This window comes from Myxine glutinosa, chromosome 4 (genome assembly GCF_964187855.1).
Source record: "Myxine glutinosa chromosome 4, kmMyxGlut1.1, whole genome shotgun sequence".
Taxonomy (NCBI): Eukaryota; Metazoa; Chordata; class Myxini; order Myxiniformes; family Myxinidae; genus Myxine; species Myxine glutinosa.
The window spans coordinates 88,859,653-88,885,164 of record NC_136264.1 but is presented as its reverse complement, the minus strand read 5'-3'; the positions used below and the strand labels follow the sequence as shown (position 1 = coordinate 88,885,164).

The window sequence follows — 25,512 nt, the reverse complement described above, 5'->3', positions numbered from 1 at the left end:
TTACACAGCTCCGGAGGTAGGGGGGCGCAGAATAACCAATAATAATAATAGTACAGCACACAATCAAAAAATATACCGTCCTCATCTCCGCAACAATATATATATATATATATATATATATATATATATATATATATATATATATATATATATATATATATACACATTACGGTTTTGCATGACCCCCCGTTCCCTTACCAAGGGGAGATTAAGCCCCTTGTTCTCCTTGGGTCATCACAACCGCGAGACTCGAGTCGCCACTTCCGGTTGGACGCGGGACAGGGTTTCGGGACAATGTTCGCACCTACCTAAGTACCCCCGCCGCCGCGGAAGCGGGGATCAAGTCTCGCACGGACCACGCGTAATTTGAGTGCACCCGAGCCGATGGCGCACCACGTGGTCCGTGCTATTACCTTAGTATTGGAACCCGATTTGAGCGATATAGTTCGTACCATGCTTCGTCAATGAGGGAAAACACAAAAGCGGTAGAATCAAAGGAATAACACGATTTATTTACACTATTATGTACAATGGTTCGGTAGAAAATAGACACACAGGGCAGATCTTAGTCATCTACCCAGACAATGGGCCCATTCACACTCACAGGGGGATGAAGGAAGGATTGTTCATGCGCTGAACACGCCGGTTTGGTCGTTCAGGTACAGCTCACCCGGCGTGGCCCTCTGGCGGTCACCGCACGTCCCCCGACGAAGGCAGGCAGGCTGGAGGGATCCTCGCAGCGCGTATCTCAAACAAAGGCAGGCAGGAAAATATGCGCGTCTCTCGCCCGGCACGGCGGTCCTTCACAGCGCGATTAATACAACGGCGCGCTTTCACTCTCGTAACTCAACGGAGGATCTGACTCGAGCTCAACTGCGAACTCAACTTGCAACTCGTCTGCCTCCCTTCCCACAACTTGGCACTCTGAACCGACTCTCACAACTCGGTTCAACAGAGGACCCCGGCTCATAACTTGTTTCAACACCGCGCACTCAGAACTGAGGTGGGGGCTTCGGGCACAGGGTTATATTGCCACGACCTGGCCCGTATCGAATGTTCCAAACCACGCCTTTTGCCGCAGTGCTAAGCCACTCCCCTCGAGCCCTGATTGGCAGCTCGTGCTTACCGGTCACTCCCACTTCTTCTGCCCCGTCTTCCTTCGGCCTGGATCGACTTGTCAGGCCGGCCTCGTGGTTATTTGCGCCAAAACTCAAAGTATCGAGGCGGCATAAGCATTGGAACGAGACCTAACTCTCATTATTCTACTCAACGCAAACTAAACATAGGAAAGGTTTACGCTTACATTTACTATGAAATAACTGAACTATCGCGAGGCTACGTGTTGTAGTGTAACTAAACTATGAGGGGAAATTAACCTTTATTTGTAAAACACAAAACCGCAACAATATATATATATATATATATATATATATATATATATTGTTGTGGTTTTGAGAACCCACATTTGTGTAAATATGACATTAAAGGGTTAAAGGTTGCACCCCATAGTTAGGTCACAAGCAACACGTAGGCCACCATAGGACTTCAGTTATTTCATTATTATGTGTATTACATAAGGCCATGTTTCCAATAGTTGAATCTGCGTTGTGTCAATCAAATTAATAAGAAGTAGGCCCATTCCATTCATTTTGCAGCCTCCCTCTCCAAGCGACGCCATTACGCGCCCTCCAGTCTGCCCATGGCCCTCCCAATTTGTTACGCGCCTTTGTTAGCAGCGTTCGCTGCCTTGAGCTGGAGCTCGCTCAAACGCCGCCATAAGCCACGAGGTTAGGCCCGAGAAAGGGGGCGGAACGCCAGGAAGAAGGTGTGGCCACGTCAATTCACCATCAGCGCGTGGCTGGTAAGTGATGCCCAGCCAACCAGGGCTAAGGTAGGATCGCCGACAGGCGTGGCTTTGGGGTTCGCGGAGTGATCGCTTGGTGAGTTATAAAAGCGAACGCAAAGCCCTTTTACAGGACTGCACGTAGGACTTGCCAGCGAGCACATTTACCAACCGGACTGCACGTAGGACTTCCCAGCGAGCACATTTACCAACCGGACTGCGCATAGGACTGTCGTGATTGCAAGGACCGACTTACGAGATATACAGCGCGCATGAACTTACTGATTGGGAGAGCGCACCTTTGTAAAGACTTACCGCGAGAGAGAGCTCGCCTTGACTGACTTGCTGGGAGAACGCGCGTTGCATTGACGGGACTGCTGCAGTGGCGCTTATGAAAGAAGGACCGTATCAAAGGAGTACATTGGAGAGGGGGCGTTTGGCGCCTTTGTATAGTGCACATATTACGTACGCAGCGTACCAGCTTCTCCCCGTTATATAAATTGTCCGGTCGCGTTCCACTACACGCGGAGAGCTGCTGCTGTTTTCCATCTGCTGCACGGTATGAGTCTTGGACCGGACGAGGTGGACGCCATTGCCGGACCCTCCACCTGTTCCACCCTACCATCTACAATCCCCGTGTGAGTGTGTACGTTTGTCCTGGGTACTAAGAGTAAGACTGTAAGACTGCCCTGTGTGCTGCCTCTTCCTCTTCCTATCTATATATACACAAAGAATTAAGTTAAGCACCCCCCCCCCCGTTTTTTTACAACCTCGCACATTACAAGTTTGTTGTCGTCAAAACAGTGTAATATACCCATGATATTGCTATATTTTCTGGAGAAGTGATATTATGGTCACATAAAAACATAACAATCATGCCGTTTTCAATATTTTATTCTGAATAATTTAAGGTGAAATTTTTTGGGAATTTTAGGCATATTTTCACCTCAATTTAAGTATGGAGCTATAGGTCCATCACGGACAGTGTGGATGACGTTTATGTTTTCTAACGTACAGTCATTGTTCTGAGAAGACCTCTAGCGATCTTTGCGTCAATAACGTGTGTAGGACCCACGTGATCGGATCACTGACTCAACCAATCACTTTTTTTCACTTTGATCACTCAATTTCATCAATGGATAATTGCTAATGTCATACCAATCATTATTTGATCTCACATACCTTAGAATATATGCCAATGTATACATATACACAAAGAATATATATTAGGGGGTGCTTACCTTAATTCGTTGTGTAGGGGTGCTTAACTTAATTCTTTGTGTATATATAAAACACAGTTTGTGTGTGTGTGTGTGTAATGTTACCGATAGACTCCTAAACGGAGAGGCTCACGTGATTGATATTTGGCATAGATATGGCCATTGAGCCTGGGAAGGACATGGCCAACCTCAAAATATTTGACGAGATCCATATTTTTTATTCATATTTACCTCAGCGCATTTCAGCGAGGAACATTATACATGGAATCTCAGCCGGTGCCAGAGCAGCTCGCTGATTCGCTCAGAGCGATCACGTGATGTTCCATCCCCGCCGCCAGACCATTGAACTGAAAATATATAGAATGACCATTGCCATTCACACCACATAGGTGGAGATGCAGCTACCGGGCGCCATCTCGGTTGGCACTCGATGCTGGGCGATGGTGATTTCCGTCATGCGTTTGCACGTAATTCAGAGCGAAAAGTGATTGTGTTTTTTCACCTTTTATGCGATCGTGTTTTGTGTCGATTTTGTGCGATATGAATTAAACGTCTTTGAAACAGCTGTGAAACGTCTTTCCACAACCCTTCCGTAACCGATTGGAGCAGTTTATTGCCGCACAAAATGGCATTTTAACAGTTGTCTGGCTTTTAAAATCTGGGACAGGTTCAAAACAAATGAGATCCGCGAAGCGAGTTGGTCGAGTCGTGCTAACCAAGATGGCGACACGGCGGCTTCACTTTTCACGGAGTATGAGCGTTCTATATATTTTAAATTCAGTGCGCCAGACTCGCTCACGTACTTGATTTGTGGCATAGACATGGCCATTGGGCCTTCACAGTGTAATTTGTGCGAGGCTTTTGTCCGAGTGAGCTTGAGTCGAGAGGGCGAATGTACGGGTCTCCCTTCCCCCGCCCGGCAACGCCGGTACTGGAGGGCGTCACAGGATCGGTGAGTCTCCAAAATCCGCTTCATGCTGTTGTTGCGAAGATGCAGGATGATGTCGCGATTGTTGTGCTGCTCTCCTACCATGAGAACTGCAACGTCATTGTTGACTGGCCCTCCCCTTCCCTCCCCCTTCCCCCTCCCCCCTCCCCCCTCTCCCCTCCCCCCTCTCCCCTCCCCTCCCTACTCTGTCCTCCCCCCTACATCCTCCCCTTCCCTCCTTCCCCACCCCCTCCCCCTCCCCTATCCCCTCCCACCATACCCCCTCCCCTTCCCCCCTCCCCTCCCCCTCCATTTCCCCCCTCCCCCTTCCCCTCCCCTTCCCTCTCCCTCCCACCTCCCCCTCCCCCCTACCCCTTCCCCACTACCCCTTCCCCACTACCCCTTCCCCCCTACCCCTTACCCTTCTTCCCTCCCCCTTCCCCTTCTTCCCTCCCCCTCTCCTCCCCCCTCCTTTTCCCCCTCCCCCCTCCTTTTCCCCCTCCCCCTTGCCCCTCCCCTTCCCCCTTCCCCCTCCCCCTCCCCTCTCCTCCCCCCCCCCTCCCCCCTCTCCTCCCCTCCCCTCCCCCGCCCGGCAATGCCGGGTACTTCTGCTAGTCTTGTATATTCCTTTTGTTTCCTCTTCTCCTTCCTGTAAATAAGTAATAAACTAATCTTTGTTCTTCCTATTTTCTGGTTTCCTCTTGTCCGATCGCATTCGTCTTTTCTCTCATTGGGTAAACGTGGCACGATTAGGAACCGCTCAGAATCGGGTTTAGTCACATTGTTAACGGCTCAGATCACGGATCGCTGTCCGCTCGGCGTTTCCACCAATATCCGTGGTTCGAGCGGGAGTTGTCTCCTTGCTTTACTGCCGGTGGTAGTACTTAGGTAATTGGACTAAGACTCGACCAACAACCCTACTTACCACCGACCGGAAGGAATGTTATAACCCCCAGGACTCGGGTCGGCCAGATAACAAGACAGGGGGATAAGGGGAGAGCCGACGGCCGAGATCCGTAACAATTGGTAGTCAGGAGTGGGATTTGGAACCTGGGACGAAATTTAGTAGACCAAATTTTGGACACCAATTGTGCTATTGACCATAACAACTGGTGTCGGGGAGTGGGATTTGGACCCGAACCAAATTTTTTATATATCTGAAAAATTTGGTCAAAATTACGAGCGGCCAAAATTTTATTTAACATCTAAATTTGAATCGTGCCATGGATAACCAAGGCGATCGGATGCCGGTGGGGGTAAATGAGGAGGTAGAGGAAGGGTTAGAATCGACCCAGGATCCCAGGGAAGAAGTGGGAGAGATGGAGGAGGAAATTAAAGAAGGTGCGGGAGTGGGGGTTGCAGGCGCACAAAATGGCGATGCCTCGCACATGGCGATGAGGGCCGCGCCTGCTGCGCAAATGGGGGTGGGCGACATGCAAGCCTTAATGGCGCAACTCATGAATGAAATGAATAAAATAAACGGTAAATTAGACACCCAAAAGGACGAGACGAAAGGCCTGGGAAACCAAATTGGGGGATTGAAAATCGAGATGGATGCACAAACTAACCAAATGAAGGATGGGTTAAGTAATTTGGAAAATAGAATGGGGGAGCAGTTGGGAAGTCAAATTGGGGGATTAGACAGCAAAATTGGTGGGGTTAGAAAATAAATTGGGGGGATTAGAGAACAAATTCGGGGGCCAGTTGGAGGACGTGAATGGCCAAGACCGAGAAATCAACGAGGGGTTAGCGAGGGAGGAAGCCCAGTATGAAACTAGAACGGGCACTCGGTAGAGCGCATACCTTCGCCGCAGCTACTGTTCTGTACTTGGCATGGGAGTGTAGGGAACAGAACAGTGAACAGTTTGGTGCTGATTTCATGCAAATCGGATAAGAATTGACCGAGTTATGACAAAAAACGCACATTTTGCAAGGTCGTGACCCCCCTGACCTTTGACCCCCAACCGCTAACAAGGGTAATGTCTTCACTGGGTCATGTCGTATATCACAAGATCGGGCATTGAATTCTGAACATTTTGGCATTAGTTGCATGCCAATTGGATAAAAATTGACCGCGCTATGGTAAAAATACGATTTTGACCTTTTCGTGACCTTGACCTTGACCTTTGACCCGATTGCTCCCAAAATCTAATCAAATGTGTCCCGTATAATAACCAATCATCCCACCAAATTTCATGCAATTCGGTTGAATACTTTTTGAGTTATGCGAATAACATACACACACACACACACACAGACATACAAATAAATACACAGCGATCAAAACATAACCTTCCGCTTTTGCGAAGGTAATAAGAGCATTGGGGAAGGACATTGATCGCATGTCGAGCGGGAAGGACGCATTTGTACACGACGAGGTAGCGCGGTGTGAGGAACGCGGGAAAAGCGAGTTAGAACAAAGCGAAGTCACGTGGACCGGAATAGAAATCGTGACACGGGGGATAGAGAAGCCGACGACCGCTGAATTAGAGAATTTGATTTTATTAGCGCCAGCGGTCGTCGAGCTGAATAAGGAAAATGAATTAATTATAATGGAAATTGGAATTGAAGAGACGGCGGACTTAGAAGAGCAACAGCGGGAGGAAAGGATGGAATGTGTGCAAAGTCCGTGTTCACATCGTGATGTCGTGCTGCATAACCAAATGCGAAGTTTGCAGGTGGTGGAGGAGCGAAGAAGAGGAAGCGCCAAGGTGAGTAGGGTGGTGTATGGGGCGAAGAGGTTTGGCGCGAGAGTATTTGGCGCGAACGGATTTTTCGCGCGCTTGGGACCCAGATGTCACCCGGGCGCTCGTAGAAGGTCCGTGGTGCGCGGTGTGAAAGCGAATGGCGTGTGTGAGCGAACGGCGCCAGAGCGCGAGTGTGTTACCGAGTGCGAGAGTGAATGCACATCTGAGTGTATGTGTGATGAATGCGAAACAGAGAGTGAAAGCGAATGCACGACGGAGTGTATGTGTGAAACCGAGTGTGAGAAGTGCGACACAGAGAGTGAGTTGGTTGTGGAGCGTGCGCGGGGATGCACACCGGAGCGCGTGATTGGGTGTGCGACGACAGATTGCACACCCGGGGGTAGGTGTGCGCTGAGTGGGTGTACAATAGAGTGCACACCCGTGAGTGTTACGGAGTACGTAACAGAAGAGGGTGCACGGAGAGAGAGTGCAGTAATAGAATGCACGGAATGTATGGGATGTGTGAATATGGGAAGAGTCGCGTGTGGATGTGAGAAGGCGACTCGAGCATCGACGCTGACCGGGGCAGCGCTCAGGCTGACGGATAGCCGAAGCGAGCTCTCGGGTCGTGGTGCGTTTTGTGTGCTGCGGGGATCGTTGCCGCAGCGCTTTTGCAAGGAGCGCCGTGCACGATCCGGGCCGGGCTCCGCCCTGTATGGTCGGTGCCGCGTCGTAGCGGCAAGCGGCACGATTCCGGGGGAGAAGGGCCAGGTTGGACCTTCGCCCCCTGGCGGGGATGGTGTTCCGACCGGGGGAGGTTGGGTCATCGGGCCGGAGACCGAAACGTTCCGCGCCGAGATGGACCTTTGAACCTCGGCCCGAGTATGCCTCCTCCCCATAATCGAAAATGCCGGACGGACCCAACCTACAGGAGACTGACCATCCGCACGCATTGCTCGGTTTTTCGAAGCCGAGCAGTAAGAATGTATTTCCCGCACCGAGAGGCTCAAGCATAGTGGACATTTGGTAGCAGTATTGATGGCGAATGGTAGTTTTACCATTCACCTCACCTTTGGGCACATGAGCAGTAGTTTATGGGGATTGGCAGTACCAAACTAGCCCGGGAGGGTTAGGATAAATGATAGAAATCTAGAGAAATGACCATAGGTGACGAGATTTAAGTAGTGACATTGTATCAGTAGTGGGGATGTAGAGTAGAGTAGTTGGATGATAACGACGGGGGATGTGCGTAGTATAAGGGATGACAGGGAGAGCACTAATATTAGGGGAAATAGATAGCCAGATGATGCTGTGTGTGTGTGAAGAAATTGTGTATGAGCAGGAGCTTGAGGTTTAGGATGAAATGAGGCATTGCGTATGGAAGTTCTTGGTAGTGCTGGTGAAATGAGGAATTGGAGGTGGGAAAATCTGAGCGAATGAGGCAATGCTCGTGAAAGATGTGTGTGTGTGTGTGTGTGTAAAAGTGTATGAATGGAGTATTGAGGATGTGTGTCATTGTGTGTTGAATGAATGACTTGCATGGTGTGCAAGTGGATGAATGGTGAGAGCACAAGAGTGTGCAAGAGAGCTTGCTGATATGGAATAAATGGTGTGGAGTAGATGGAGTGTGGAAGGAGTGGTGTGGAGTGCATGGTGCGAAGGAGTGAATGGGGGGAAGGATGGACCCCTTCACGAATACCCGGGGAGGGTAGTTTAAAAGTAGGTAAATTTGGGTGGATATTGACATCTGTGGTGCGGATAGTAGCAGAGTACTGCTTGGATGGGTGCATAAGTGTATGGAATGGCTGGGCGTGTGAACCTGTTGGTGCGTATGGTTGGTTGAGCACTCCGCCACTGGTAGTCTGTCGGCCAGGTGAGGCCGCAGGTAGGCTCTGGGAGCCAGGTTAGAGTTCAGTGGGGCCCGAGGATCCAAGGGAAGGACCTGGGTTGCACGATGCCAAGGAGAGCAGTAGTGGGGTGAGAGAGCCAGGAGGGCCTTCCCCAAGGTAGGTTAGGGTGAAGGAGCTAGGCAAGCTCGGGTGGCGACGTTCAGTGGCGGAGATGCGCAGGTAAGTAGGACCTGCTAGGGGAGCCACACGACCCAGCCCCGAAATTGTGCGAGGGCACAGATAGAAAAAAAAGGGGGAGTGAGACCCCAAATTGGTGAGCACCACAGGGATGGTCAATGGGAATTGGTTTTTAGAACCGCATAGTGTAAAGTGGCCAATGGATTGGCAGGGCGAGACCCCGGGTAGTTTAACTGTGTTAATGTCATTTAGAAGTATAGTTAGGGAGAAAATCTCTTCGCACCATCCGCACCCACTCACCGAGGTGATAGAACTCCACACCAATTTTTGCAGATGATTTGGAATGTAAGATGCACTTTGATGTGGGTGAGACATTGTGTTTATTCCTTCTCTTCCTCCTTAGGAGGGATTGATGACGAATTTGGTATTAGGGGATGGGAAAGACAAGACAGTAGCGACGAATTGGTAAATGTGTAAATTGTGTAAATACGGGGAAGGGCAAGGGTAGGGTGTGTGACATGGGGGGTGACGTACGGCTAGGGACGAGCTTTCTCGGCTCGCTCTTCCGCGCCCCTTATCTTGCATTGCCTTGTATTGTGTGTACCCTTGCGCCCTTGCCCCCCGCTAACCTCTGCTTTGTCGTACTTCCCCACTCGTTGACCGTCTTTTGTCCGAGGGGAGTGTGCAGGTGCCGTGAATTATGCGCCCGCACCCTTGCTGCCTCCTGCCTGCACTGATGCACCATATGGACCACACGTTCTGTGGCCTGGCACTTATGGACCACACGTTCTGTGGCCTGGCACTTATGGACCACACGTTCTGTGTCCTGGCACTTATGGACCACACGTTCTGTGGCCTGGCACCTCTCCTGGGACAGACCTTTGCTGCCAGCCGTATCTGGCTTGCGGACCACTGTTTTAAGTGGCATCAATGCCCAGCAGTCGGACCACCTACGTTGGCCCTGCTGGCCATGAATAAAAAAGCAGCCGCGGTTTGTGCCCTTTTTATTATTAACATCAAGCAAGAAGATCAAGCCAAGATACATCGGCCCAGCAGAGAAGAAGAAGACGACACCATTTATTATTTTTGAAATGTTTCAGTGCATTTTCATATTGGTGCTGGTGCTTTTTGGTGCATTTTTCTTTATTATTGGTGCATTTTATTGGTACATATGGGTATGGTGTATCGGTGCAGTGCATGGCAATGGCATTTCCTCTTTTCAAAACATCTTCTCTTTTTCCCACTAACGACAGGTCCTGGGTTGTAGTGCAAATAATAGTAGTCTTGTGAATAATGCTCCCCACCGGCTTTATGTGTAGTTTGAGAATAATTCCTTAATTCGGTTAATTGTGGGCTTGAGTCAGTTAGATAGGACGCAACGCAGCAGGGGGGACATATCTAGTGTTAAAACTGTCGCTGTTAAAACTGTTTAAGTAGGTTAAAAGTAGAGGGTCTAAGTGTCACAGGTCTAAGTAGAGGGTCTAAGTGTGACACCTAAGTGTCACACTAATTTAAAAGACAGTCCTGATTGTTTCGGCTCGGGACGAGCCTGGAAAAAGGGGGTGGAGGAGGTGCAGTGTTGCGGTTTTGAGAACCCACACTTGTGTAAATATGACATTAAAGGGTTAAAGGCTGCACCCCATAGTTAGGCCACAAGCAACACGTAGGCCACCATAGGACTTCAGTTATTTCATTAGTATGTGTATTAGATAAGGCCGTGTTTCCAATAGTTGAATCTGCGTTCTCAATCAAATAAGAAGTAGGCCCATTCCGTTCATTTTGCAGCCTCCCTCTCCAAGCGACGCCATTACTCGCCCTCCAGTCTGCCCATGGCCCTCCCAATTTGTTACGCGCCTTTGTTAGCAGCGTTCGCTGCCTTGAGCTGGAGCTCGCTCAAACGCCGCCATAAGCCACGAGGTTAGGCCCGAGAAAGGGGGCGGAACGCCAGGAAGAAGGTGTGGCCACATCAACTCACCATCAGGGCGTGGCCGGTAAGCGATGCCCAGCCAACCAGGGCTGAGGTAGGATCGCCGACAGGCGTGGCTTTGGGGTTCGCGGAGTGATCGCTTGGTGAGTTATAAAAGCGAACGCAAAGCCCTTTTACAGGACTGCGCGTAGGACTTGCCAGCGAGCACATTTACCAACGAGCACATTTACCAACCGGACTGCGCGTAGGACTGTCGTGATTGCAAGGACCGACTTATGAGATATGCAGCGCGCATGAACTTACTGATCGGGAGAGCGCACCTTTGTAAAGACTTACCGCATGTGAGAGAGCTCGCCTTCACTGACTTGCTGGGAGAACGCCTGTTGCATTGACGGGACTGATGCAGTGGTGCTTATGAAAGAAGGACCGTATCAAAGGAGTACATTGGAGAGGGGGCGTTTGGCGCCTTTGTATAGTGCACATATTACGTACACAGCGTACCAGCTTCCCCCCGTTATATAAATTGTCCGGTCGCGTTCCACTACACGCGGAGAGCTGCTGCCGTTTTCCATCTGCTGCACGGTATGAGTCGGGGACCGGATGAGGTGGACGCCATCGCCGGATCCTCCACCTGTTCCACCCTACCATCTACAATCCCCATGTGAGTGTGTACGTTTGTCCTGGGTACGAAGAGTAAGACTGTCTAAGGCTGCCCTGTGTGCTGCTTCTTCCTCTTCCTATCTTGTATATTCCTTTAGTTTCCTCTTCTCCTTCCTGTAAATAAGTAATAAACCAATCTTTGTTCTTCCTATTTTCTGGTTTCCTCTTGTCCGATCGCATTCGTCTTTTCTCTCATTGGGTAAACGTGGCATGATTAGGAACCGCTCAGAATCAGGTTTAGTCACATTGTTAACGGTTCGGATCGCTATCTGCTCGGCGTTTCCACCAATATCCGTGGTTCGAGCGGGGGTTATCTCCTTGCTTTACGGCCGGTGGTAGTACTTAGGTAATTGGACTAAGACTCGACCAACAACCCTACTTACCACCGACCGGAAGGAACGTTATAACCCCCAGGACTCGGGTCGGCCAGATCGCAAGACAAGGGGATTAACCCCCCCCCCCCCCCCCTTGATAAGGGGAGAGCCGACGTCCGAGATCCGTAACTATATATATATATATATATATATATATATATATATATGTATATATATATATATATATATACATACATATATATATATATATACATACATATATATATATATATACATACATATATATATATATATATATATATATATATATATATATATATATATATATATATATATATATATATATATATATATATCTACAGATATCTACATATATCTACAGATATCTACATATATCTACATATATCTACATATATCTACATATATCTACATATATCTACATATATCTAGATACATATCGATTATATATAGTTATATATAATATATAGTTATATTATATATAGTTATATATAATATATAGTTATATTATATATAGTTATATATAATATATAGTTATATTATATATAGTTATATATATATATATATCTAGATTATATATATATAATATATATACATATATATATATTATATATTATATATTGTTGCGGATATGAGATTGGCCTCCATCCATATCCGCTTGTAAATATTCCCCTATTTCCTCCATACTTCCCAACTATCCCCAATCCCCCATTCCCTAGTCCCATTTTCTGTAAACAACACTCTGTAGACCCGACCTTCCCCTATTTCCCCCATTAAATGTCGCATCCAGGTCCACCGCATCTCACGTAGACAACTATAGGACATCTTGCTAGTTATTCTTAGTCTATGTCAGTTAAGGACTCGTTTCCATTAATTCTGACTCTTCGTTGCACCAGAATGTGATTGTATGGCACCGTTAGGAAGTTTAGGACCTCCCAATACCTCCCTGCAGCTCTTCCTCACGGTTCAACAACAACAACAACAACAACAACAACGGCGGCGGCGCGGGGAGTGTGCGTCCTCACTCCGGCTTGGTTGGTAGGGGGTGTTGGGAGTGCACCATGCCTGTCCAACGAGCCGCCATCGAGCATGTGCTCGACGGGGTTACCAGGTAGGGGCTCGCTGTCAGCTCCTCGTCAAGGGCGGAGCCCGGTAACCCCCGCACCCAATAGAAGCGGCGGACCGATCCCATCTGGGGCGGAGCCAACGAGCCGAGGGCGTGTCACTCCCCGCTGAGCATGCGCAGAAAGAGGGAGGTGACGTCAGATGCGCGCAGAGCTGAAAGAGAAAGGACGCACCCTCCGAGCGCCGAGAGACCTCCCAAAGACTGAGCTGTATCCTGTCCCTGAGCCAAGGTGCACCTTGTGCTATCGACTCCCTGTCCTTCCCTGCCATCAATCCCTGTGTAAGTCAGTCTTGTTCCGTTTGTCTGTGGTCTGTCTGGGATAGATAAGATTGTGTCTAAGTGCCTATCTCTTCTGTGTCTTTACCTCATTACCTTGTAATCTACCCCTTTTTCTCCCCCACCAATTATATCCTCCTCCGGAGGTCTTGAGAACTGTACCCCTTGTGTCGTTTCATTTATCCCAGTCGTTGTGTCCTTTCCAAACCATTGATTTAGCATAGCGCGACTTGGTCAACGTCGGGTGGAATCGGGTGAGTTGGGGAAGAATCGGGGGAATTGTTAGGTCGCGGCAATACCACCGCTCGGTAAATAACATCTAATCCGCGATCCGTAACAATATATATATACATTTAACCCTGGTGTTGGGCTAGCGGCTAGGGTGCCGGCTTAGGATCCAAGGATCCTGGGTTCGAATCCCGGTCGATCGCTGAATTAACGCCAGGGGGGTTGACTCAGCCTGTTCATCCTTCCGAGGTCGGCAAATTGAGTACCAGTTCACTGGTAATTCCCTGTTTGTCGTTAAAGGCGGCAAAAAGGGTTGGCGTCAGGAAGGGCATCCGGCCGTAAAACATTGCTTCAAAAAAGGGGACCGAAAAACGACAACAACCACGGTTCCCGAAAAAGGCCAACCCCCGCTTTGCGGGGAAAAATGGCCTCTAAAGGTGGTTTTTTAAAATTTTATATCGATTATATATAGATATATATATAATTTATTTTTTATTTATTTTGCTGTACGTATTTTCCATGTATCAGGCTGCTCATGGGTTTGGTGTTTGCATTGCTGGTGTGGTGGACTCCATACATCAAGACAGACAGCGGTTTCCCCATGCACTACTACATGGCCTTGCTTGTCAGCTATGCTTTGCATCAGGTATGATTTTGACTTCCTGTTCGTATGATTTAATAGTGCCTCCTATTTGTACAGTTCAATGGTGCCTCCTGTCTATACGATTCAATGATTTCACAGGCCTGTATGGTTCACATGGGGAAAAAAACAAAAATTGAGATGGTCTTTGTGAAATTCACACTGTAAGACCCCTAGAAACCAGACCCAGACCATTTTGTAAACCAGGAATCCCACATTTATTTGTCTTTCTGTGTCTGTCTCTTGGCTTTTTGTGTCCGTCTCGACAGGTTCAATGCTACCAAAGCAAGCCCATTGCAAGGATTACACTGGCTGGTTTGCCATTGCCTTCCCACCAGTAGTCAAGGCAGGAATTAATAATTCGATCAAGGTGCCGGTGATTATTCGCCAACTCCCTGAAAAATGCAACATCTTTAACGTCCATTAACTAATGGTTGCAGAAACCCAACTTGATGTCCACCCAAATGACAACCAACTTATTGATGCACTGCACTGCCTGCGAAGCACCCATCCACCAGTTTATAGTCAGATTGGGAATCAAACACAGACTCGACAGCTCAAAGAGGAGTTCTGTATGCTACCTCTGCACTATCCTGCCGGATCCCCTTGTTATAAGTACTGCAACACAATCAAGTATACAGTGCAAGATACTGTCCTATTGTGCAATCTATGCCACCAAAAGATGACTAACAGCAAGATTTTGTAAATGTCAACTCTGCCATCATCACAGCTGTTATAAAAATAGGACTGCGAGTCCTGAAGCTCACCTAGATCAGGAGCGACAGTCACTTAAACCCGCAACAGTCCCCCTCAGACTCTGATATTTTTTATGTCGTGAACAAACTTTGGTACATCATGGGTGATGAAGGTTGTGGCCAAGTTTTATTGAAATTGTGTTTGATTCAACCAATAATGACTGAAGTGTTTACGGACTCACTGACTGACTTAGTCGTGGCCAAAAATATTGTTACCCTTGCACTTTTTTCAAATAACTCACAATTTTCTCTAAAAATAAGTTGAAATTGACAAAAGTATTTGTCTCCACAATTCTTTATTTCACTATTAATATCACAGAACCTTTGTTTTTGATTCAGAAGTTAATATATCGTTTTAAATCAGAAAAGAAAGAGAAATGGCATTGATAAAATTATTGACACCCAAGACTTAATATTTGGTAGCACAGCCTTTGGACAAAATAACTGCAGTCAAGCGCTTCCTATAGCCATGAATGAGCTTCCTCCACCTCTCTACTGGCAGTTTGACCCACTCTTCTTGTAAAAACTGCTCCAGTTCTCCCAGATTTGAAGGGTGCCTTCTCCCAACTGCTGTTTTCAGATCTCCCCACAGGTGTTCAATGGGATTTAGATCTGGACTCATTGCTGGCCATTTCAGAACAGTCCAGCGTTTTGTTTTGAACCATTCCTGGGTGCTTTTTGAAGTGTGTTTGGGGTCAATGTCCTGCTGCAAGACCCATGACCTTCGACAGAGACCCAGATTTCTGACACTGGATTGAACATTTGCGCTCCAAAATGCCTTGGTAATCTCCTGATTTCATCATGCCATGCACACATTCAAGGCAACCAGTGCCAGAGGCATCACAGCAACCCCAAAACATCACTGAACCTCCTCCATGTTTAACTGTAGAAACCACGTTTAGAGGCCATTTTTCCCCGCAAGCGGGGGTTGGCCTTTTTCGGGAACTGTGGTTGTTGTTGTTTTTCGGTCCCCTTTTTGAAGCAATGTTTTACGGCCAGATGCCCTTCCTGACGCCAACCCTTTTTGCCGCCTTTAACGACAAGCAGGGAATTACCAGTGAACTGGTACTCAATTTGCCGACCTCGGAAGGATGACAGGCTGAGTCAACCCCCCTGGCGTTAATTCAGCGATTGACCGGGATTCGAACCCAGGATCCTAGGATCCTAAGCTGGCACCCTAGCCGCTAGCCCAACACCAGGGATGTTTAACTGTAGCCATGTCCTGTGTCCTGTGCACTGTAACTGTGTCCATGTTTAACTGTAGGGAAGGTGTTATTTACTTTGAAGGCTTTATTTTGTTTTATGTAAACATAGAGAAGATTTGCTTTATCAAAAAGCTCTAATATTGTCATCTGTCCACAGGACATTCTCCCAGAAGGATTTTGGCTTGTACAGGTGTGTTTTGGAAAGCTCCAGTCAGGCTTTTTTATGTCTCTCTCTCTCTCTCTCTCTCTCTCTCTCACCCTGGGTCTCCTATCATAGAACCCCCTTTCATTGAGTTGGCGACGGATGGTGCGAGTTGAAACTGTCATACCTTGTGTCTGAAGGTCAGCTTGAATCTGTTTGGCAGTTGATTAAGGTGCTTTCTCCACCATTCGAACAATCCTTCGCTGCAATCATCAATCAAGTTTTCTCTTGTGGCCACGTCCAGGGAGGTTGGCTGCAGTGCCATGGGCCTTAAACTTCCTGATAACATTGTGTATGGTGGACACAGGAACATCAAGGTCTCAGGAGATGGACTTGTAGCCTTGGGATTATCCATGCTTGGCTACAATCTTGTGTCTGACCTCCTCAGACAATTCTCTGGTTTTCTTTCTTTTCTCCATGCTCATTGAGGTACACACAGTGACACAAAACAGCACAATGACTCCTTTTCTCTGTTCAAACTGGTTGAATGTGATTTTTTTTATATTTCAGGCACCTGCAACGCACCCCAGGTGAGTTTAATTCCAAAGTAAAGGAGAATCACCTGCTTGAAATCTAATTATTTCTAACAAGTTCTAAAAGGTGCCACAAATATTGTCCAGGCCATTTTAGGATTTCTGTGTGGAATAAGCTAAGATTTAGTAATTTTTTCAGCTTTTTTTTGTTTTGTTCCTTGGCAAACCAAAGAAATAGTACATATGTGGATACCATTTTTTTTTTTTTTTTTTTTTTTTCAACAATTTTCTGGAAGAAATGGTGCCTTATTTGAAAAAAGTGCAAGGGTGCCAATAGTTTTGGCCATGACTGTACCTACGGACACTGCTCAATCACATAAGCTCACCGGACTAAAGTCCAGGTGAGTTAAAAATGCTCCTATCTCTGGTCTTCTGCTGAGTAATACAAAACAATGCCACTGTATTCTGCTAGTTTCTTCTGTTAAGACTGGGTCCACCTCACAAGAGTGGGGAAGTGTTGACTGTTGGCCAGCAAGTGCATTCCTATCAAAGGAAGAAGTGGTCAGAATGCTGTTGAGAAAATGCATTGCATCAGGGCTCCACATCAACAAAATGCATTGCTTTTGACAGAGGAAGAAGTTATAAACCTAGTTTTGACTGATGCACTTCACCATTCAGTGAGTCTAGAATCTTCTTTATTATGTAAGGATGTTTGGACCAAAGGCAAATGGATATGGAATACACTTTTTCCAGAGAGGGGCTGTGGTGCCATAATTGTTGTAACAAGCTAGTGCAGTAACAAGTCCTATGTACAGTGAGGATTGGTAGTCCCAGTTCTCTGGAGACGTGTCAGATTGATTTTCTTGGACTTTGTTGAAATGATTCATGCACTGTTCTACGACTGCTGCACTTGTGCTTGGTCGACCGGTACTTTTCTGATTCTGACAGCTTCCAATCTCCTTAAACCTCTCGTACCACTCACTCTGATACTAGTCTGCAATGGCAGTTTCCTTCCATACCTTGTATGGAAATTACACTGAACTTGCGTGTCAGATCTAGTCTTGAACCATTCGACGCACTGTGGCGTCACCATTTTATTTTACATTAAACCACAAGATCTGAAAATCAAGACAACTTTGAGTTTCTGTATCATATAACATAAAGGTTATCATTGTATCATTTGTGATTCTAAATATATTAGCAACCAAAGTTGTCCCGGTCTTTTTGGAACACCCTGTAAGTTATAAAAAATTCATATGCAGTTCACATATAATCTGAAGGCTAGAAAATTCGGACAGGCAATAGCATGTCATTCATGTGTAAAGACTCATTTAAGCACCTTTATTAGCCCAACATCATTGCAGCCTACCTGGAGGCCTAGCAAGTCAAGACGGCTTGAGTCTGATGCGATAAGGATTGAACGTCTCGAGGACATTGTGTTTCCTCCAATAGTGTTAAACAACACCAGCGAATGTTGAAAAAGGTAATCATCTATAGGACAGAATTGACTGAATAGTTTGTAGTTATAATAATTTTTGCTTCCGGTAGGTGTGCCCCACAAAACGCCATGATAAGCTATCTATCTTATTATAATGGAGCAAATGTATGTATGTATGTATGCATATTTGTGACCAATATTTCTTCTTCAAATAAATATAAAACCGACAAATACGGTCTGTGAAGCCGTGTGACTACATATCTATCAATTACGTACTGTTTGAACATCGATTGCACACTGTCTATTAATTACATATATTATTATAATGGAGCAAACGTATATGGTTATGTATGTATATAAAACAGATAAATATGGTCTGTGAAGCCATGAGGTGGTGAGACAGTTGAGCCGTGTGACTATATATATCTATTAATTACTTACTGTTTGAACATCTGTTGCATCCTATCTGTTAATTACGTACATCCATTATATGTACTGTTGGAATATACCTTTCGATCCTTTAGACTGCTGAGACCCCTTAGACCTTTGAAGACCCTGAAGACACAAAGACCCTAAAGAGCACCAAGAGCCCAAAGATCTGTAAGACACTTTAGACCCATTAGACCAGCTTGGACCCTTGACCATTTCGAGCTTTAGACCACTTGGACATTTTTAGATTACAAATAAGTAATATCACCAATATTACAAATAAATTTGTACAAAAAAATGTTTATTATGATTGGTGTAAATCATGACAATACAGCAACTCGCGTACAGTCATTATCATCAGTTAAAACAATCCCATGCCTCTGTAGCGATGTGTGGTGAGTCGAACGTAGCGAGCCAATCCATGCTGGTGTAATTAATAGAAGTACTCAGGTTTTTCATTGGTATGTATTTAATAGACGTACTCAGGTTTTTTATTGGTATGTATTTAATAGATGTAATCAGGTTTTTCATTGGTATGTATTTAATAGACGTACTCAGGTTTTTCAATGGTATGTAATTAATAGACGCTCAGGTTTTTCAATGGTATGTAATTAATAGACGTACTCGGGTTTCAATAGTATGTAATTAATTCCCCATTTAGAACTTTAGACCACGTGGAGTGTGCCGATCCATGCTAGTATACCTTAACATTAGGTTCGTCTAAAGTGGAAAAACCCCTTGGGAAGAGGGGGGCAAATTAAGTCACTACAACTTCCCTCTTATGACCCTCTAGCAACCCTGGCAAGTTTGAGTGAGATTGGATGAGTAACGACCGAATGTATTGCAGACAGACAGACACACCAAATTGCCTATTTTAGTGTGATGGAAGTTGACAGAATAATACAAACCTTCCATTGGATTTGTATGTCAAAAGTACAGCATGGAGTGTACATCCCTTTCTGGTGCATGTCCCTCATTCTTCCTTCTACAGATCTCGCTGTACAGCATGTTTGTAGCTCAGATGGCCTTCAATGCCAAAGTGAGTGACCCCACTATCGGTGGTACATACATGACACTGCTCAACACCATGTGTAATCTTGGCTCCAACTGGCCCGGCACGCTCGTTCTCTGGCTCGTTGATCCCCTGAGCAGCATTGCTTGCAAGGGAGCCACACGTTCAACGGAGCTTTCATGCTCTACAGCACAGCAGGCACAGGTATGAACTCCAGGACGAACGAGTATTATTTGCCCCAACGATTATTAATAGCCCCCCCTCCACACCCCCCACCTCCAATACCCCTCTATCCTCCCCTCCCTTATGTGCAGTGTGCGTGTGCGTAACTGTCTGTGTCCCGTAACTTTTTACCATTTGAGCTTTTGTCATAAAATTTTCAACAAAGCTTTATTATGATATGGAGAAGTCAAAGGTCGACGTCACATAAAATCGTCAATTTTTATGCGATTGACCTGAAATTTTAAGAACTTGCATACAAGGTCACTGAAGCCTATTGCTTTTGAGGTCAAGGTCGCCTAAAATTATTATCAATTGTTTTTTAAGCTTCATCACGTTTAGCATAAGGAAGAAGTCTGCATACAAACCGGATGTGGTTTAATTTTTGCATCCTGTCATTTTTAAACGAATGATGAGGTACCGTGTGCTCATTCAATAAGCTATTGAGGATATAAAGTGAAACGTTTCATACCCGTCTAGTCATGTTCAAAGCAAGTTTTATACAAAATACAGTGAGTGCAAGGAGTCCCCGGGTTATGAAGGGACTCCGTTCCGAACAATCATTCATACGGTAAGTAAATCTATCAGCTGCTGACTCCTACTTCCTGGGCAAGTACAAGCGCCTTTGGGCTTCTTGAAAAGCGCTATACAAAATAAATGAATTATTATTATTATTATTATTAAGACAAGACAAGTAGTACAGTACGAGCAATCACGTTTAATTTGTACTTGCAGTTGTTTTTCAAGCAATAGGTTATTAGCCCCCGTTGGATTTAGTTCGAAATGGGGGTTTATGGATTGGGTCTCGTCCGTCCGTCCACAACCATATATCGGAGATGTATGGACAGATTTTGTTCATACTTGGCTCAAAGACAATAAATGACGTTACTGTATACACGTGCACATCATTTTGTTTCCAGGTCAGATCCGAGATGGCCGACTTATTGCCATTTTGATACTTAAACGTGTCTAACAATTTATCAGACATGCATGGTCCGATTTAGTTCAAACTTGCACAAGCACAGCACATGATGGCATACATGTGCAATTGTGCACGTCACTTTATTTTGCAATCTGATCAAAGATGGCTAAATGGTAGACTGGCGGCCATTTTAGTTGTAAACTAGAGCAATATGACTGTCACGAATAATCCTCCACGTAGTCCCTGCCCGAGGCAATGGGCAGATGCCCTCTTTCACTGTCCTAAAAATAAACAAGTTTGGTGTAAATCCCTTCAGCTGTTTTGAAGTATCATGTTTTCACCAGACATGACTTGTTTCACATCGCTCAATGAAGCGTTTTCAGAGAAAGGATTTTTACGGCGTAGCCCATCAAGCAGAGCCGTCCAGAATAGTGTTTGTGTGTATGTCCCCTCAAGCGTATACCAATCAGAGCTGAGAATCTGGTCACATGACAGGGTGATGCGATTACTTCTGATGCCATTACGGCGGTGCTGCGGCTGACTACGTTTTTCATTCAGTGTGAGAAACAAACAAATCGATAGTTAATATGACCATCAAATATCGAAAGCATCGGCGTTACGTCTCTTCCAACAATACGGTACGTATAGGCCTTAGGCGTTATGACTCGCCATCCGCTTCGGACAAATTAAACCCAGGTTTCTTAATACAGTCGTGTATCGTTTCAGTAGTATCGTTTTCGTAGTAATAATAATAATATTATAGTAAATATAATCATAACACTTTAATCCCAATGTTGTGAATGGAAAGTTAATGGATTGAAGCAGTGTAACCGTGGAAGTAAGGAATTCACATCGGTTTTTTTTTATTTAAATAATATAATTTTCGTAATAATATTATTATTAGGTTTACTCTCCATGAAATGGAGAGTAACCTATTATTACTGCTAGAGTTTTTCTTATTATTCTTCCACGCTATTTTGCACCTCCGAAAACTTCATAATTAAGTTTCTCAGCAACCGCTGGACGGATTGACAGGAAATTTTCATCAAATGATCGGCTAGGCTCGTAGAATTTTTAAATGCTAATGATGACGTCATAGGTCACGTGGTATGGGCGCCATCTTGTAAAACACCTTCAACTTTGCCCCTCTATCTCCGAAACGGCTCAATGGAAAAATTTGAGGAATGGCTCATTCTAAAGAACTCTGCAATGGGAACAAAAAACATGTGTATTGAGTATATCAAAAATGCTAACGTTAAGAGGTTAGAATTCGTCAAACACAGTTTTTCTCCCCCGAAAAAGAGATTTTTCCCCCAGATGCTTAGTTAAAAAAAACTCAGAATGCGAAAATTTTCGAAGTCATACGTCACATGGTTCGGCCGCCATCTTGTTTTCCGTGAAAAAACACAAAAAACCCTTTTTCTCCGCAACGGCTGAACGGATCGAGCCCAAACTTGGCATGCGTATTCGGATACCCATGACAAACAAAAAAGTCAACGAGCACGACATCATCCGACACGTGGTTTCAGAGTTATGACGTTTTCAAATCACAAACTAGAAATGGAATCACCTCCATAATTTGTGGAGGTATCGAGTGGAAACTTTACACAAATGTTCCTCATGGGGGGGATGTTTAATCGTTACTTGAGACGTTTTTTTAAGTCACATGGTTTGGCCGCAATAAATAATGGAAGTTAAATTTTAAAAAGCTTGTAACTCTTGAACCACTGCATGGATCGACTTGAATTTTTAATGCAATGTAGCTCTCATCGGGTGGAACAAGTGTGCAAAATTTCAAGATGATTGGATGTACGGTCGCGAAGCTAAAGTCTTTATTGTTGAAAGAGGAACAAACACACCATTTTGTCCTGCCAGGCCACATCTCCCAGTGCTTTTGCCATTTTCAGTTTTAATTTCCTTTAAAAAACATTTTCTCTGCAATAATAGGGCCGATTGAGATAAAATTTTCACCATAGGAGGCACTCGGTCTGTAGAATATTTTAATGGTAATTATGACGTCGCAGGTCACGTGGTTCGGCCACGATCTTGTTTTTCGTGAAAACACGAAAATCCATTATTCTCTGCAACGGCTGAACAGATCGAGGCCAAACTTTGCAAGCAGAATCGCATACCCATGACGAACAAAAAAGTCAGCGAGCACGACATCATCCGACACATGGTTTCAGAGTTATGACGTTTTTAAGCATGAACCTTTAAAACCTAGCTCCTCCCTCATTTTTGATCCAATCGAGGAGAAAATTCACAGCTCTGTTCAGCATGTCAGTCTACTAAAATATCATTTTAGAATTTGCGATAGGTCACGTGGTTTGGCAGATATCGTTAATTAAAAGTTTGTTTTTTTTAATGGATATCTCTTGAATCGCTTTATTGATCGACGTGAAACTTCATACTCTAGTAGAAGTCATGAAGGGTAACAAGTGTGCAAAATTTCAAGATGATTGGATGTACGGTCGCGAAGCTATGTCTTTATTGTTGAAAGAAGAAGAAACACACCATTTTGTCCTGCCAGGCCACGTCTCACAGTGAGTGCTATTGCCATTTTAAGTTTTAATTTCCTTTAAAAAACATTTTCTCTGCAATAATAGGGCCGATTGAGATAAAATTTTCACCATAGGAGGGACTCGGTCTGTAGAATATTTTAATGGTAAATATGACGTCGTAGGTCACGTGGTTCGGCAGCCATATTGTTTTTCGTGAAAACACGAAAACCGCTTTTTCTCTGCAACGGCTGAACAGATCGAGGCCAAACTTTGCAAGCGGCATCGCATACTCATGACGAACAAAAAAGTCAGCGAGCACGACATCATCCGACACATGGTTTCAGAGTTATGACGTTTTAAGCATGAACCTTTAAAACCTAGCTCCTCCCTCATTTTTGATCCAATCGAGGAGAAACTTCACAGGTCTGTTCAGCATGTCAGTCTACTAAAATGTCATTTTAGAATTTGCGATAGGTCACGTGGTTTGGCAGATATCGTTAATTAAACGATTTTTTTTTTAATGGATATCTCTTGAATCGCTTTATTGATCGACGTGAAACTTCATACTGTAGTAGAAGTCATGAAGAGTAACAAGTGTGCAAAATTTCAAGATGATTGGATGTACGGTCGCGAAGCTATAAGTCTTTATTGTTGAAAGAAGAAGAAACACACCATTTTGTCTTTCCAGTACGTGCTCACGATAACGCGATCTCCCGCGGTCATTTGAACCGCAAAAAAAATTATAATTGCAGCTTTGTCAATAGCTGAGACATATTAACAAACGAATGAAACAGATTTGCTCAAATTCTGACTATTTTTAACTCGATCGTATTTCACTGAAAGTAAGCCCATCAAGGCGCGTACGTAATACACGAAAATACAATGGCCCATTTGCGCATATGCAAACATCCATCCACATATTACGTAAGGTGCTGTGCGAGAAGGAAATGGCTGTCATGGTCGTAATTGGTCTTGAAATTTGCGCAAATAAATGCCCTACACGATGCCGTTTATTTCGTCACAATCCATCCAGCCGATCTGAAGTTATATGAAGAAATGCATTTACGTCGTGACGTCATCACGCGATTTTCGAATTCAGACGTCTTTTCGGAAATTAAATAAAGATATAAATCGAAATGAATCATGTCCGCGATCTGCGCATGCGCGGTTTTCTCAGTCGCTTTTCAGTGGCATCGCAGTGCAACCCATCTGCGCATGCGCCAGCTATTGAAAATTGGGTCGCCACGGCAAAATCCAAGATGGCCGCCACCATGTATGTCTGAACCTTGCAACCTGCATATCTTGAAAAATAAGCGAAGTAGCAACTTCTAATTTGGTGTGTGGGTGTATCTAGGCACAAGGAAGAACGCTATCGAAAATTGGGTCGCCACGTCAAAATCCAAGATGGCCGCCACCATATATATGTCTGACCTTGCAACCTGCTTATCTTGAAAAATAAGCGTGTGTGTGTGTAGGGGGGATGTGTGTGTGTGTGGGGGGGGGGGGGGGTGGAGGGATGTGTGTGTGTGTGTGTGTGTGTTTGGGGGTAGGGGTGTGGGTGGGGTTAGGGGGGATGTGTGTGTGTGTGTGTGTGTGTGTGTGTGTGTGTGTGTGTGTGTGTGTGTGTGTAGGGGGGATGTGTGTGTGTGTGTGTGTAGGGGGGATGTGTGTGTGTGGGGGGGTGGAGGGATGTATGTGTGTGTTTGTGTGTAGGTGGGGGGGGGGGGGGTTGGTTGTGTGTGTGTGTGTGTGTGTGTTTGGGGGTAGGGGTGTGGGTGGGGTTAGGGGGGATGTGTGTGTGTGGGTGTGTGTGTGTGTGTGGAGGGATGTGTGTGTGTGTGTGGGGGGGGAGGGATGTGTGTGTGTGTGGGTGTGTGTGTGGGTGTGTGTTTGGAAGGGTGTGCATGTGGGGGGAGGGGTGTGGGAGGGGGTAGGGGGTGTGTGTGTGTGTGTGTGTGTGTGTGTGTGTGTGTGTGTGTGTGTGTGTGTGTGTCGGGGTTGTATCCAAGGGGGTTGTGTCAAAGCATGTCCAATGAAAGTGGGGTTGTATCACAAGTGGGGTTGTATCAAAAGTGGGGTTGTATCAACAGTGGGGTTGCATCAAAAGTGGGTGCGAGTAAACCGGTCATCACTGCCAGCAGTTTTAAAGTGGCAGTTCTAGTTATTATTATTATAGTAAATATAATCGTAACACTAATCCCTTTGTAGTGACTACAACATTACTGGAGGTTAAATATATATCTTGTATATATTAAAGTAGCGGAAGTTTTGTGTCCGCCGTCATGCTACGTAATTACGTATATGATGTCATTACGGTGTAAACACCCGCTCACTTTGAGTTCGGCAGGAAAGGTCATTCCTCTTTGGGGTATATAGATTACAGTCGATCTATGATCGGGTCTCAAGAACATTGGGTGTGTTCATTTCCCAAGGTTCTTGTG

General features: G+C 45.4%; 1 protein-coding gene across 5 annotated transcripts in view; it reads left to right on the top strand.

Annotated features, from left to right (window-relative positions):
* SLC33A1 (solute carrier family 33 member 1) overlaps window positions 1-25,512 on the top strand; it is a 95,894-nt gene that overhangs the window by 63,383 nt on the left and 6,999 nt on the right. For all 5 annotated transcript variants that reach the window (XM_068112896.2, XM_068112895.2, XM_068112894.2 and 2 more), the window contains 2 exons: window positions 13,804-13,921; window positions 19,409-19,633. In XM_068112896.2, coding sequence (XP_067968997.1) covers window positions 13,804-13,921; window positions 19,409-19,633 — 343 coding nt within the window. The remainder of the gene's footprint in view (window positions 1-13,803; window positions 13,922-19,408; window positions 19,634-25,512) is intronic.